This window comes from Dermacentor silvarum, chromosome 11 (assembly GCF_013339745.2).
Source record: "Dermacentor silvarum isolate Dsil-2018 chromosome 11, BIME_Dsil_1.4, whole genome shotgun sequence".
Lineage (NCBI taxonomy): Eukaryota > Metazoa > Arthropoda > Arachnida > Ixodida > Ixodidae > Dermacentor > Dermacentor silvarum.
In genome coordinates, this window is record NC_051164.1 from 22,117,672 (window position 1) to 22,133,423 (window position 15,752).

At 49.4% G+C, this 15,752-nt stretch overlaps 1 protein-coding gene across 1 annotated transcript; it reads right to left on the reverse strand.

Annotated features, from left to right (window-relative positions):
* Positions 1 to 5,196: 5,196 nt before the first annotated feature.
* LOC119432457 (THAP domain-containing protein 11-like) lies at positions 5,197 to 5,673 on the reverse strand. The gene has a single exon (XM_037699620.1). The coding sequence runs from the start codon at positions 5,671 to 5,673 to the stop codon at positions 5,197 to 5,199; it is 477 nt and encodes a 158-aa protein (XP_037555548.1).
* Between the last annotated feature and the right edge of the window lie 10,079 nt (positions 5,674 to 15,752).

Sequence of the window (15,752 nt, forward strand, 5' to 3'; positions counted from 1 at the left end):
ACCTAAGAGCTGGAAGAACGCTAACATTATACTAATCCATAAGAAGGGAGACGTTACATAATTGAAGAATTATAGATCCATTAGCTTGCTTTCAGGATTGTATAAAATATTCATCAAGATAATTTCCAATAAAATCAGGGCAACACTTGACTTCAGCCAACCAAGAGAACAGGCTGGCTTCAGGAAGGGATATTCTCCAATGGATCATATCCATGTCATCAATCAAGTATTCGAGAAATCTGCGGAGTACAATCAACCTCTCTATATGGCTTTCATATATTATGAAAAATTGATTCAGTAGAGATACCAGCAGTCATAGAGGCATTGCATAATCAAGGAGTAAATGAGGCATACGTGAATATCTTAGCAAACATCAACAAGGATTCCACAGCTACCTTGGTTCTCCACAAGAAAAGTAGAAAGTTACCTATCAAGAAGGAGGTCAGGCAAGGAGACACAGTCTCTCCAATGCTATTCACTGCATGCTTAGAAGGAGTATTCAAGCTCTTAGACTGAGAAGGCTTAGGAGTGAGGATCAACGGCGAGTATCTAAGCAACCTTCGGTTTGCAGATGACATTGTCCTATTCAGCAAAAATGGAGACGAATTACAGCAAATGATTGAGGACCTTAATCGAGAAAGTGTAAGAATTGGGTTGAAGATGAATATGCAGAAGACAAAGATAATGTTCAATAACCTGGCAAGGGAACAAGAATTCAGGATCGCCAGTCAGCCTCTAGAGTCTGTAAAGGACTACGTTTATCTAGGTTAATTACTCACAGGGGACCCTGATCACGAGAAAGAAATTTACAGAAGAATAAAATTGGGTTGGAGTGCATATCGCAGGCATTGCCAAATCCTGACTGGGAGCTTACCGCTGTCGTTGAAAAGAAATGTGTACAATCATTGCATTCTACCGGTGCTAACATATGGGGCAGAAACTTGGAAGTTAACAAAGAAGCTCGAGAGCAAGTTAAGGACCGCACAAAGATCGATGGAACGAAAAATCTTAGGACTATAACGTTAAGATACAGGAAGAGAGCGGTGTGGATCGCAGAATAAACGGGGATAGCCGATATTCTAGTTGACATTAAGCGGAAGAAATGGAGCTGGGCAGACCATGTAATGCGTAGGATGGATAACCGGTGGACCATTAGGGTTACAGAATGGATACCAAGAGAAGGGAAGTGCAGTCGAGGTCGGCAGAAAACCAGATGGGATAATGACGTTAGGAAATTTGCAGGCGCAAGTTGGAATACGCTAGCGCAAGACAGGGGTAATTGGAGATCGCAGGGAGAGGCCTTCGTCCTGCAGTGGACATAAAATATAGGATGATGATGATGATGATTATGATGATGATGATGATGATGATGATACTCGACGTCATCTGGCTAGGCCCATTCGGGGACCATCAGGTCAAACCTGACGGCGAAAGAATTTTTATTCGGTTGTAATGCATATACAATGTAATTATGTCTAATAATAAAATGAGACATTATAAAATGCAAATATTCTATGTGGCAAAATAGCCTCAAAAGAAGTCACGCGCTCTAAAAAAAAAGGCCTCTTTTTTCTGCGTGCTGACAGAACCTTAAGTCCATTGGTTCTGGCGAGGTTCTCCTTATCTCCACTAAGATTGGACTTTCGTATGCTATAGATATCATGCTCCCTGGCTGCACTTAGAGCATGACTCAAGCAATATTTTGTTCCCTTGATTCTTTTTCCATCCGCTTTCTGCCTTAGTGCTTCTTTTCGACTCGTTTGAAGTAGAGACGTTCTTCTTTCTTTCAGGGCAGCGATTCAGTAGCCAAATATTCATTCCCAACAAACACAGTTGGCGTCTACACAGTGTACGTGAAAGAGACCGACCCGGCCGAGTGAGTATACAGCTAATGGCACAGACTCGGCAGCGTCGAGTCGACAACTGTGCTAAGCAGCTCCCCTGCAGTGTACCCTTCAATGACCTACACTCTTGAAGAAATTATATTCGTAATTATTACCTATGTGTCACAACATTCACTGCTTTGGTATAACTGCAGTTGGTAGAATTAGTAACAATACCGACTAAACAAGGTTGTCACGTTTACTAAAGGATCTCAGATACGAATTCCAATTAGCACTTCCAGATAGAGTGTTTGTCGCTTATAAAGCATTCATTGGACCCAATATAGAGTGTTAGATGCCATGAAGGCGTCTCGGAACGCTGGCGTGACGGCGAGCGCATATACAGGCCATGAGCAACTGCTACAACTTTTGCACAGTCTTACTTATCGGGAAGAAACGATACAATGTCGACTTCGACAAACACTTTCTCGCCCACCGTGGTTGCTTAGTGGCTATGGTGGTGGGCTGCTAGCCCCAGGTCGCGGGATCGAATCCCGGCCACGGCAGACGCATTTCTATGGGGGCGAAATGCGAAAACACCCGTGTACTTATATTTAGGTGCGCGTTAAAGAACACCAGGTGGTCCAAATTATTCCGAAGTCCCCCAGTACGGTGTGCCACATGATCAGATCATGGTTCCAGCATGTAAAACCCCATATTTAATTTTTTTAACTAAAAGACTTTCTTTTAGGAACGCTTACAGAACACCAGGTGGTCCAAATTATTCCGAAGTCCCCCAGTACGGCGTGCCACATGATCAGATCATGGTTCCAGCATGTAAAACCCCATATTTAATTTTTTTAACTAAAAGACTTTCTTTTAGGAACGCTTACCCATTCCTATTTCAATGGTGGATAGTGCCGATTGCAACACACATGCGAAGCAGAAGAAACCATACAACACCTCCTTGTGATTGGCCCACACGACGAAGTTGAGAGGGGTGCCCTGCCGACAGCTTTATACCCGTGTCACACGGGCACGTTTGGAAGGCCTTCCAGTAGACGGCCTTCGAAACGCCACAACTCTATCGACTCAAAGGAGTTGTCGCGCTGCTACACGGCACTTTTGAAAGGCCGTGGAGTGGTTCAGGCGTTTCTCGCTAAATTGTGTGGCACTGCGGATCTTTATTTTCGTTTTCATGTCACCAAAAGTTAAACAACATTAAACGCACTTCAAAGCGCTATAATTTCTTTTATGTTTGTTTATACGGCGAAATGGCAGCAATATGACGGCAGCCGGCAGCACATGGAGTAGAGGGAGAGTGTACTAGACAACATGGAGGAAGGAATGAACACAAGCACGTCGCTGTTGTCGAGAGTATGTGCAGTTCGCACATATCAAGTGGCAAAAATACTTTATTGAATAACACATATATAGTATTTCTAGAGCATTTTGGTTTGATTTGTACACTCATATATAGTATTTCTAGAGCATTTTGGTTTGATTTGTTCTTTCTAACCATGAGTACGAGCACACTGAACGAGAGGACATGTTCGCGCTGTTTCCGCTTCCGTTGCTCAAATTCCATCGAGATTTCGATAGAGTCGTAGGGTGCTCCGTTGACTCGACAGACTATTGACTCAACGGCCTTTGAAACCGCCCGTGTAGCAGCTCGACCTTGACCTTTGAGTCAACTGACTATCGGTTGGAAGACCTTCCAAACGCCCGTCTGACACGGGTATTAGAGAACTCAAATGAAAGGCCGCCTTCAGAGGAGAAGATCTACAGACAACGGCCTCGCACGTCTGCGATGTGGAAGGCCAGAAAAATGCCGCTAAGATTCCTGAGGTGCACCAACCTCTATAACCGCTGTGATGAACTGAACAATGAACGCTTTATTGCACGCGTGTCCGTGCGAAGTGTGAACTTCTCTCCCCCTTCTCTCAATTCTCTTTCCCCACTCCCGTATGCAGGGTAGCGAACCGGGCTCCTCCTGGTCAACCGCACTGCCTTTCCTGCATAACTCCTCTCTTTCGCTCTCTCCCAGAGGCGTTGCAAGCGTCGCACCTCGATGGTGCTCGACAGTACAGACTGAAGGAAAACAGTTTGTCAGCGCCTAAAGAAAAGATTACATAAACTTACCTTCACGTTACATGTCCGTTCCGCTGAGACTAGTGTGAACGCACCACGGTGTGGCCACGGCCGCTCGATGAAAAACACACGGTGCGGCCTGCCGCGTGGAGCGGATACTCCGTGGCGCGCCTAGTGCTCCAGGCTGCCGCCGCGGCGCCATCAGTAGGGGACCGTCTGGGGAGACCGAAAGCGAGAGCGCCGGAATTATTGCGGCGCATCGCGGCTTGACAGCGCAGCTGCTATGCGCTTGTTAGTTTTTAAAGGGTTGCAATAAACTTGCTATAGCGTTAACTATATTGGTAATCGTCCTACCGAATGTGCGTCGGTGATGCTTCAACCTAAATATAGCAAGTGTTAGTTTTATCCGAAGTGGTTGCTCGTGCGAGTTGCGATTTTTCGCGTCATGTTTTCTCTCTTTTGTTGCCGTTGCGCTGTTCACCCTCGATAACGTATTTTTGTGCTACAGTTATTTTTGCAACAGGAGAGTCGCTCATTGACAGGTGCGGTTGTATTTCCGGAATGATTGTTGCTCACACCTTAGAAACAAAAGCATTGTGAACATCAGGGGAGTCATAATTGCTTTATTGCAGGTGCGTGAAAAAAGGATCACTGTGTTGTTGGAATCACAGGCGCAGCACTTTCCTTGCCAGATGTTTTTGAGCCAAGCGTACGAGACGCTCAACAGACATATTAACATTTCCTTCCCAGTTGGCAAGAAGCGCTCGTAAGAGTGAGACCAGTGAGACCCTTGAATTCGATGCACAGCCGCTCCTTTATCAACGAAGTGACGCCGATTTCACCTGTTGAGTGGCCTACATATATTTCTGGAGCGTTGAGCGACAAGGGACCTTAACGAGATTTCTGTAGCTTCCAGGCTCATAACCTTTGTTGGAGCATGCCTTCCAAATTCCACATTCCCTTAGAAAGACGTCACTGTAGTGGGGCTTCTTCGTCGAGAAACTGCGGACTTGGTTTCTAACGAACTCGGCAGTCTTGTCACCTTGCGCAGCACCATTGAGCACCTTCATAAAACAGGCAATGTCCGTGTTATTTTCATAAAACTGTGCGCGCTCCTCAGCGTCATCCACTTTTTCTTGAAGGGCCTGCAGTGCTCCTTTCATACGAGCGATCTTCGCTAGGAAGCAGCGCGTTTTTTTTTTTTTTTTTGAGCTTCTTCTATCAGTTTAACAAGGTCGAATGTAGTTTGACATGATGCATCTGAAAATGATGCAATTTCCACTCACGTTTCATTCCCTTGTTCGGAGTTGTTGCGCGTCGTGGCTTCAGTGCTGTCACTTGACGAGCCGTTTCGGCTAATGACGGGCCTGTCTTTTGAAGCAGCATTGCCCGAGCACTCGGCACACGACTGCGCATTATCGTCTTCTATTTCCAAGCGTGGCCGCTTCTTCCTCGGAGCAGGCGTGCTCCTCGTGCTCATGTAGCTTGGATAACCGGGGAACACTGTCGGCACAGCCGTTGGCAAAAGTATCCTCAACTTCTCGGTCTTCTTGTAGACCTGCTCCGTAAAATGCAAGGCGCACACCAGGGACCTGTCATTAGGCTGCCATACTGTTCCCTTCCCGCCGGGTCCTTCACGGGAAATGTTTCGCAGCCATGCTGCCCTGCGTTCTGCGTTACTGGGAAACTCGTGGTATCGTATTTGCGGGTCCTTCGATGCATTCGTGGAACACAATGGCACACAACTGTTGCGCGGCATTTTACCTGACGCATAAAATATCACACATGCGCAAACTGTCTTGAGTGACTCTCAGTGCGAGCGATTCATGTGGAGAGAAACGACCACTATCTCGACCTACCCGCTGAACGCGCGCTCCTTCCCGCCCGCGCGTCGCGTGGAGCCCTCCCCTACTACTAGCGCCCTCCTAGCGAAATGCGGCGACAACTGTCAACTCCGATTCCACGCTCTCGCTCATTGCCTGCGCCGCGACGCGGCAGGCCGCACCGTGTGTTTTTCATCGAGTGGCCGTGGTGTGGCATTCAGACAGCTGCTAAGCAGAAACGTTAACGTGTTTGCCCTCAACGCCCGTGTTAGGAGAGGAAGCCAGAACGCTGCCCGGAACCCGGCAGAGCCGATGAGCGGGGCATACCGGTGCCTCCGTCGCTTTTGCAACCCAATGAACTGCGCGCATATGGGGTCCTTTTAAACCTCTACGCGTGAGCCTTGCATGCGTCTTCGATAGCAGAACAGTACGATGGCGCCAACGGCGACGGCGCGAATGCGCCGCGACCGTTCGAATAATTTCTCTCGTAACAAGGTAATATAAAGAAATCCTCCATTGTGCACCTGTGAAAAGCAATAAACATCAACTGATCGCACTCATTGCGGCAGTGACTGAGTGAAAGCTCCTAGGAAGTATCATTGGCGCACAGTGGTCGAGCTCGTTCCCGTCTCAAAAGAGGAGGGAACGCCGCGTTCCACAGACTGTACGCGTGTCACGCCGGCTGCTGTGCGCATTTCGTGAAATTTGAGCCAGACCACCCCTTTCTCGTTGCCGATGACCTGTCGGGCATAGAAATGTTCATCGGAGGGACCATACGGACCCAAATTTTCAAGTAGGTAGGATGAATTTCTCGCCACTTATTGTCTTGTAGAGAGACGAAGCGAGCATCGGCCAACAAAACCTACTGGAAAGCCTGGCTCGCCTTGGTGAGTGACGGGCTGCCAGGCCACACGGCGGGGCCCCTAACTTCGCGATGGATCTTACGTACCCATCAACGATCTCATGCACAGACCATGGCATGGGCTCGCGACCGGACGACGACCTATCCGACTGCCTACTCCCGGCCGACGCCGATGACCTTGACGAGCTTAAATCGGTGAGCGATGAGAACGAACGTGGCACAACGACTCAGCCCCGGGGTACCGAGGAAACCGCTGGTGACTAGGATCTAAACTGGACATTGGCGTTTTCTCGTCGCTCCCGACAGAAGCAAAATCGACGCGAACGCGAGCGTGCAGCAACGCAGCAGTGAGCCGGGCAAGCTGCGACCCTGAACTCCACGGGAAAGCATCCACTACAGCTGCCGTGGCAGCAGCGGCTGCTCTCACGATAACGTAGAGTTACTGAATATGGCTCCTGTAGAGAGCCATTTACGGTAACTTTACGATGACGGACTCCACGGCGCCGTGCCAGCTGCGACGAAAGCTACCGCCGCGGCCTCGAAGCGACCTTGATTGTAATGCGACCGAAGGAATGCCTAGCCATCAAGCACACATCAAATCTCTCGCGTCATACTGGCCACCTGCAAATTTTACCCCCACTGCACGGGCAACGACTTCATTGTGCGAACCCGACTCGGATCTATCATCATCGTAAGTACCCTGCACGAAGAGACAGCGCGGGTACTCCGTTGAGTGGACACGCTGGCCCTGGGCGGCCAAGACTGCGCGTTCAACACATATTTGGCTGCCCCAGAAGATACCCTGCACGGTGTCATTTACAGCGTCGATCCGAAAACACCACCCGAGGAGCTCTTGGTAAACCTATGTGTGCGTATGCACGCAGTCACGGTGGACAGTTCCCGAATGCTAGGAGACTACAACACAGCAGTCATTACCTTCGAGGGTCCCATGAGACTTCGATACGCACTCTACTACAGAGGTGAGGTGGTATGCCATCCTTACAGGCCTACCTGACAAGTCTGCCAGGTATGGCTGCAGCAAGGGCACAGATCAGACGTATGCCCTACCCCGACAGCTCCCGTGTGCCGCACCTGCGGCTTTCTCAACCCGCCAACAGAGCACCCCTGCTCTCCCCAGTGTCAGATATGTGGGCAGGGACACCTAACCGATCCTAAGGAGTCTCGCCAGCGGCTAAAGACAATTCGCCAACGACCACCACCTCACCCGACTAAAACGCCAACTTAAGCTGAGCGTGGTCGCAACGCGCAGCGCGACCACCCACACGCCGCACTCGATGGTGTAGTTCGGAAGGGGACACATCACGCACCTGATACAGGTCTCAATCCCGATTTACGTCCTTCCCCCCCCCCCCTCCCCCCGGCGGACCCGGGCCAAGACCCCGCCCCATCCTCCCCGAACTCCTCAGCCCTCACACTCCTACAATCCCCCAGGACACTCGAGTCACGCTTTCAAACTTAAACAACATGCTGAGTGACCTCACACAGCAGACCACACAGCAGATCACACAGCAACTCACGCAGCAACTTACACAGCAGCTTAACGCTGCGCCAAAGCACACAACTTAATGCTCGACTAGACGACATTGAAAATCGCGTTGATGTACGCATCAGCGAACAAAGCAGCAAAGCGCGTAAGAAAGCGAGCCGCCACAGGCAACACAATTGCCGCGTAGCAACCACCCCTAGTCCAGAGCCGCTTACTGCTCGCTCCCCAAATCCATCATCCCCTCTCTCAGCAATAGCATGGACCTCTCCAAATCAAAAATTCTTAAAAATCTGGAATGGAATTGCCGCGGCTACCATTGTAAGTGGGCCTGTTACAACAATTTATTCACAAACAACTGGTGCAACAAACAACTGGTGCAACAAACAACTGCTGCAAAGGACAGGGACATTCCCCGCACTTGCCGGATACGAGGTTTTTGATGGCCCAAAGGAATTGAACGTTGCCGTTCTAGTAAACAGACCATAACATTCATTGGCCACGACACCGACACTATACCTAATACTTATGTTGAGCATGTGTTCTCGAGCTGATCCTGCAAGGAAACAAGCAGAACAGCACCAAAAACAGATGTTCGTCCTGAATTTCAATAGCCTACCTAGGCAATCAAACACGGATCTTCGTACTCTCATTCGCGAAGCTTGCCGTACCGCACGAGACAAAGAAATCGTCATACTAGGCGACTTAAACGCACACCACGAGAAGTGGGGCTACAGAAAAACAGATTCCAAAGGCAGGCAATTAGCTTGGCTGAGACAATTTTCAATTAGACTTCCTTAACGATCCGGGTGCACCCAACGCGACTCGAAACAGTGTATGCCAAGACACCAGTCCCGACCTCACTCCAGTTCGGGGCAAGGCGACGTACAGTTGGGAAAACATGCAAGAGACATTGGGCCCAACTCACGGTGTGTGCCAAATGTCAACCCATCGGGCAAGCAAGGATCACAAACTGGGATGATTTTCGCAAATAAAGCACGTTCACTCTCGAACGTCTTATAAATCTCAATGATTGGACTGCACAACTTACACAACAGAGAAACAGGTGCACCAAGAACATAGCCAGAACATTACAGAATCCAGACGTTGACGGCCATCTTCTCCACCTTTGCAAGGCACGTCGAAGCCTCATCAAGAGGTGCAAGACACAGAATCACAATCGCCATTTTAAGCTTAAAATCACCGCTCTCAGAACCCAGGCGGTAAACGATGAGGCGCAACTTACCCGCCTTAAATGGGGTCACTTTAGCGACACTCTACAAACATCGCTACGCACGGCCCTCACCTTCCAGATCCCAAAGTTACTCATCGACCCCACAAGGACGAAAAACGAAGCAAATAAAGCAGCAACAAGACTCATCCACACCTACACACCTACCCAGGTACTGAAGATGAACTTTTGGAGAAAGTACGACAGATATGCTTTGACCCCACCTTCTTTCTGGTGTTTTAGGTGCCAAAACCAGTTCTGACTATGAGGCACGCCATAGTGGAGGACTCCGGATTAATTTTGACCACCTGGGGTTCTTTAACGAGCACTACAACGCAAGCACACGGGTGTTTTTGCATTTCGCCTCCATCGAAAATGCTTTGACTCCACCACCCCACCTGCCTATCAGGGTACGCAATACGGGGGCCCAAATCACATCCTACACAGCCCCATTACGGTTGACGAGGTCTATGCCGCTATCCGCAGCTGCACACGCAATACGGTCACTGGTGCTGATCATGTCAAATATGGCGTCATAAGGAACATCAGCGGCGCAGCTGTGAACGACCTCACAACGTTCCTCAGCGCACACTGAAAACAAGGTACAGTTCTGCGCGAATGAAAACGTATACATAATTCTGATTCCGATACCGACACCAGGCAAGGCGCTTCCGATCTTGAACCTTCGACCTATCTCTCTGACCTCCTGCCTTGGTAAAATTTATAACAGTGATTAACACCCTCCTCCAAAACTACTAAGAAGACTATTCACCCCTTCCTAATACCATGTTTGATTTCGGGGCCCGCTTATAAAACCAAGATGTTATAAAACCAAGGACTGGTGTTGAAAGAAAGCGCTTACAGAGTGTTGGCTCTTCAAACTGCCGAGCTATACACTTTAGCGCAAGAAAACGGCCACCACATCACATTTCAGTGGATTCCCAGTCACTGTGGTATACACGGCAACGAATTGGCTGATGCCGAAGCGAAGAAAGCACTGGAAGAACCAGAGTCAATGCTTGCGATTCCTTTTTCAAGAGCGGACGCCAACTGCCTTCTCTCCACTGTCATCCGAAAATCGACTGAAAAGCACTGGGACAATCCGGATAATCGACACAGACGACTGCAGAGATTGGACCCTACCATGAAATTTAGGCTACCACAGAAAATTCAATGCAGCTGTGCCAGTCTTCTGCACAGACTAAGGCTGGGGGTAGCGTTTACGCGCGGATACGTACACCTCATGCGACGCACCGAGTCTCCAGACTGTGAATTGTGCAATGTCAAAGAGACTATAGGTCATGTGCTTTGTGACTGCCCTAGGTACGTGCACGAGCGTCAAAGGTTGAATAATGACCTTACGCGTCTCGACAGCCCACCGTTGTCGGAGGACGTTATTTTAGGCCCTTGGCCAGACACTAAATTAAGTTTCAAGGCCAGGCAGGCGCTACTGAACTTTTTAAAAAGTACGGGCCTGGACTGTAGACTTTGAGCATTCCAAAGTGCTTGCCATATGTTTCACATCCTCATTCTCTCATCATCGTCACCCATCATGCGCCTCTTTCTTCCCTCTTTCTTTCCCTCTTCCCCTTCCCCCAAAGCAGAGTAGCTGGCTAGAGGAATTTACCTCAGGCCGACCTCTCTGCATTTCGCATCATTAAACTTATCTCTCTCTCTCAGCTGCTTTTCAATGTAGCTAGGATAGACCTCCCGCAGAAACGCCAACAAATTGAGGTAGTCCATCATGCGCTTTATGCGGATATCATACTATGGGCGACTCAAGGCTCCTTCGGAGAAAAAGGAACCAAGCTGCAACAAGCTGCCACATGCGTGGAGGACTACGTACGGGAATGTGGCCTGGCCTGCTCCACAGAGAAATTGGAGCTCATCCTCATCTTTCACGGAAAGAGCCACAATCCCAACATCCAAGATCGCCGCCATCGTCTGCGCATTATGCTAGCCGGACAAGAAATACTAGAGAGAACTCTCGTACGCATCCTGGGCATCTGGGTGCAGTCGAACCGTCACAACCACATCCTCACCACCCTTCGCACGGCCACACGTCGCCACCGTATGCGAGAGGAGGATACGCTGAAACTCGTCCGGAGCCTCGTCGTCAGCAGAGCCTCCCCTATGTCACTCAAGGGGAACAAGACCAGGTAGACGCCCTGCTACGATGGGTGTACAAGGCAGCCTTTAAGCTCCCTCTAGGAACCCCCAACAACAAACTCTTATTCGTTGGCGTCCATAACACGTTTGAAGAGTTACGGGAACCACAACTAGTCACTCAACACTCCCGACTCACACAGACTACCATCAGGAGATACCTTCTGCCACGCCTTGGGCATGTGGGCCCCCCCTTCGAGACATCGCCTAAAAACAATCTATTCCACCCAACCTCCAAGACAACTACAAAGTAGCCCCCATACCCCGTAATATGGACCCGCAACGTCATCACGGGTGACGGTAGGCCCGAGAGAAGAAATTAGTACACACGTTTTCAACCCACCGAACGTGTAGATGGGCAGGAATTTGGATATTTTACATCAAACCGTGGGCTACGACAAGGCACCGTTATTATTTAATATTGCCTTCATGCCTCTAGCGTATAAACTACAGGACGCTGATAATATAAGATTCGTCATTTATGCCGATGACGTCAGCCTGTGGCCAACTCACAGAGACCTTGAGATACAATGTAAACAACTGCATAAAGGTCTTGATGTGTTATACTAGTACGTACAGTCTGCTGGGCTCCAGATATCGACACAGAAATCCCGCTATGTGCACGTTGCCAACAAACCGGGCAGAAAGTCAGTTTCCGATAGCGACTTCCGTCTCAAGATTGGCTCTGAGACCCAAGAGCTGCGGATTCTTGGCCTGGAAGTTCACCAGTCGGTTCTAGCGTGAAGTGGATAAAAAAAAGCGTATCCACGAAGTGAATGATGATGATGGGGCGAAGCTCCGGAGGGATCATCGGTAAACCGTGAATACTCCGAGTAATTCGCCCAGTATACGATCAAGTAAACACGTGAAAAACAGTGTGTGTATATATACAATACGTTTTATTTTCTTAAACGCTTCTTCTTAGATGCTTGGTTTGCGGAGTCCCTTCATTACCACGGCTTTGTGGTCCGTGAAATGAAGGGATAACGGTTCTTCTATAGGTCTCAATGGGAAGTTAGAGAAGACAAGATCTATGCAAGTCCCCCTAATTGTCGTGGGTTTCTTATAGTCTAAGGAGGCACACGTGAGTCCATGTTTTGCTGCCATGTGTTGTATGAGCCACTCGTTAGTTCGCAATCGTTTGATTACTTGTGCCGTGCTCTCCGCTCCGCAGCCTTGTCTTTCATCCGGCGACTCCGAGCGAAAGAGAAAGCGCGCCAAGAGCGAGCACCTTTTATTCTAACACCCCCTAGCGGTAACCCGTCGCACTGCATTGTAGCGCGCCGCCGCCGCCTTCCGCGCTCTCCGCTCCGCAGCCTTCGTCTTCCATCCGGCGACTCCGAGCGAAAGAGAAAGCCCGCCAAGAGCGAGCACCTTTTATTATAACACCCCTAGCGGTAACCCGTCGCACTACATTGTAGGTTTTCTCATCAACTATACGAAAAACTAGCGCCTTCTAGTGACATTATATACACTTATATATAGAAAGGTCGACACTTACGCCATCTAGTGAACACTTCATAAAACTACAGGTGGCTACATACTACATCGGAGGAAGGACAGACCCACGCCCTAAGGAGCTTCGCCCCTAAAAGATAAGCAAGACATCAGCAGAAACAGTCCACCTGATTCGCAGAATTGCGCCACAGAGTGGCGGGGCTCACAATCACCGGGCGCGCTGCCTCGTACGCACCGTCCTGCAGCCTCGCTTCATATATCAAGCGCAGTTCCTAAGATTGACTGCTCAACAGTGAGACGAACTTGAGGTTATCAACAGAAGCGCCATGAGAGCGATTACGGCCCTCACTCGTTTAATACATATACCAACCCTCCGATTGCAATGACTGAAACGACCATACCTCCGGGACGCTGTGTGATATACACGGACGTGGCACTTAACTCAAAACGAGGACAACTAGCCTTCTCAAGACCAACACACCCCGAGATCCAAGCCACTCGCAGCTATGCAACAGAATTTTCAGACCCACCATTATTTGAGCTCCAGGCTATACACGGTGCGATTGAAACCCTTGTCAGCTTGCCTAACATCAACGAAACCCACATCTATACTGACAGCCTCGGCAAAGTTAAGCATCTCAAACAAGTAGCGAAAACATTGTCTATTTGCGAGCGGATACACAAAATTCAAAATTCTACATGTGCGAACGTTGGATGCTGGCACATGGTCAAGACCACAACAATGACCTTGTGGGTCGCATTGCTCAATCTTTCTCGACACCCATAACTCCGGTTCTTTCCCTTCCCTGTGACCCCCAATCTGTTTTCATTGCCCGAAAATCCATCCTCCGGCATGACACGCGTGCCTCATCCCCCCGCGTGTCTTCTCCCTTCCCCACAATTTTTCTCGGGTGGAGGAAGTCCCTCTCCGGAAACTTGGGGCCGGGGTTGTCCTTACACCAGCCGTCATTTGTGCTTGTGGTCAGCCGTACGAACACATAACCCAGTGTCCGAAGTGCTCTGCTCCTGCGTCTGCAGCGGATGCCTACCATCTACTTTGGACGTGTCCTGGGGCAAAGACATTTCCAGAAATTTTTCTTAAAGGTATGAAATTGAGGAGTGATCCAGTAGAAGGCTATGATAGATGGATTATAGACAACGCATTTTATAAGTCACTGTTGCAGTATCTCTATGAAGAAGGCCTGCATGCTCATATTTAACCCCATTAGGATGCTATGCCGCGTGGCAAACCAAGCGAAAAAAAAATAGGAGCAACACAACGGATGTAGATACAGCGCTGAATACCGGAAATCGCAATAGGGCTGTAGCCACAGTGGTCGTCCACCTTCTTCGCGAAATCAGCAGCGCTTCCATTCGCTGCACCTTTATCACGGAGGCTGAAGAAACGGCCATTGCATCAGCCATTGCCCACGGCAACAACCAGAGACGGTCGCTGAACATCCTCTCAGGCGGCCCGCCGAATTTTCCTTGATGGGCGAGTGGGCCGAATGGCAATGAGTATTCTCTTTGGCGCACCAGATCCTACCGACCTCCTATGAAATCCCCCCATCCGACATAGCATAATATGGACGCCGGGTCACAGGTGACTGGAAGGGAACCGGGACGCAGGCAGGGTGGCTCAAGGATACAAAACGGACCTAGCACTCCGTGATCCTGCCCCGGAGTAGCCTACCCCGGTACCCTGCGACTATACTGCCATCTTACATTACTACAAGGGACTCGGGCGGATCTACTGCCCTCCCGACAAAAAACTAAGAAATTAGGAAGCTCTCAGCTGGCGCTTAATGCAGACTGGGTCGTACCCCAACCCATTAGACCAAAAATATTCTCTTGACGCCCCGATTAGATCGGAACGTCCAAGTCCTAGTTGGAAAGTCCAGTGGATAGCATGAGGACATTAATTTTGGGACGTCCTATTTAAAACATATTAACTCACACATTCTGAGTAAAATACGCCTAGTGGCATACCCCACGCGCTACCCATGGTGCTCTGAGAATCCAATGCTTTTACACACCGCCTGGACATGGCGGGCCATCCCCGGACTGCCCCTTATAGACCAAGCCAGCATGGAGTGGTGGGAGGAGCTGCTGGCCAGCGACAGCCTTGGCGATCAACTCAGTTTGATTGACAGGGCGCGTAGAGCAACAACCGCCTGTGGCACCCTGGACTGCGGGCAGCCACCTCCGCTAATTGTACCCATGAACAAAGTGGACCCCACACCACAAACCACATTTACTCCTTCAAATTAATGCTTTCCTCCTCCTCCTCCTACTTTCTCAGAACGCATAGATGGCTTTCACGACGATAGCGCTTTCATTCCTCGTGGATCGGTCGACCAATCGACAGATTTTACCCTGGTGACATCATGTGAATGGCTGTGGAGTTACGGCGTGCACAGAAGGGACCGTAAAAGCCACGGCACCGAAAAGATCATGACACCGTCTTTGTATTCTTTAGTTTCTATTTTCCAGGTATTCCTTTCTATTCTTATTCCGGAAAGTGTATAGCAGTGCCTTCTAGCAAATGCTTATTTAAATTGTGTTCAAAGTGCCTAAAGTGCTTTAGGGGCACTTCAAGAAAAAAACATTGCGCCAGAGAAACTTAAGACTGCTTATGTCTTTGAAGGCGAAAGCATCATAGTTCCCTTTGGCGAAATGATTTTTGTATTTTTCCGCGCGTTCCTCCTCTTCGGAAGACCTTGCCTGCCTTCGAACTTCGCCTTGGTGAGTCCAAATCGAAACGCGCTCGCTTGCCCGCAGGAGTTCATGACTG

Coding starts and splice junctions, on each gene's coding strand:
- LOC119432457 (XM_037699620.1), bottom strand. CDS start 5,673: ATGCCGCGCAACAGTTGTGTGCCATTGTGTTCCACGAATGCATCGAAG.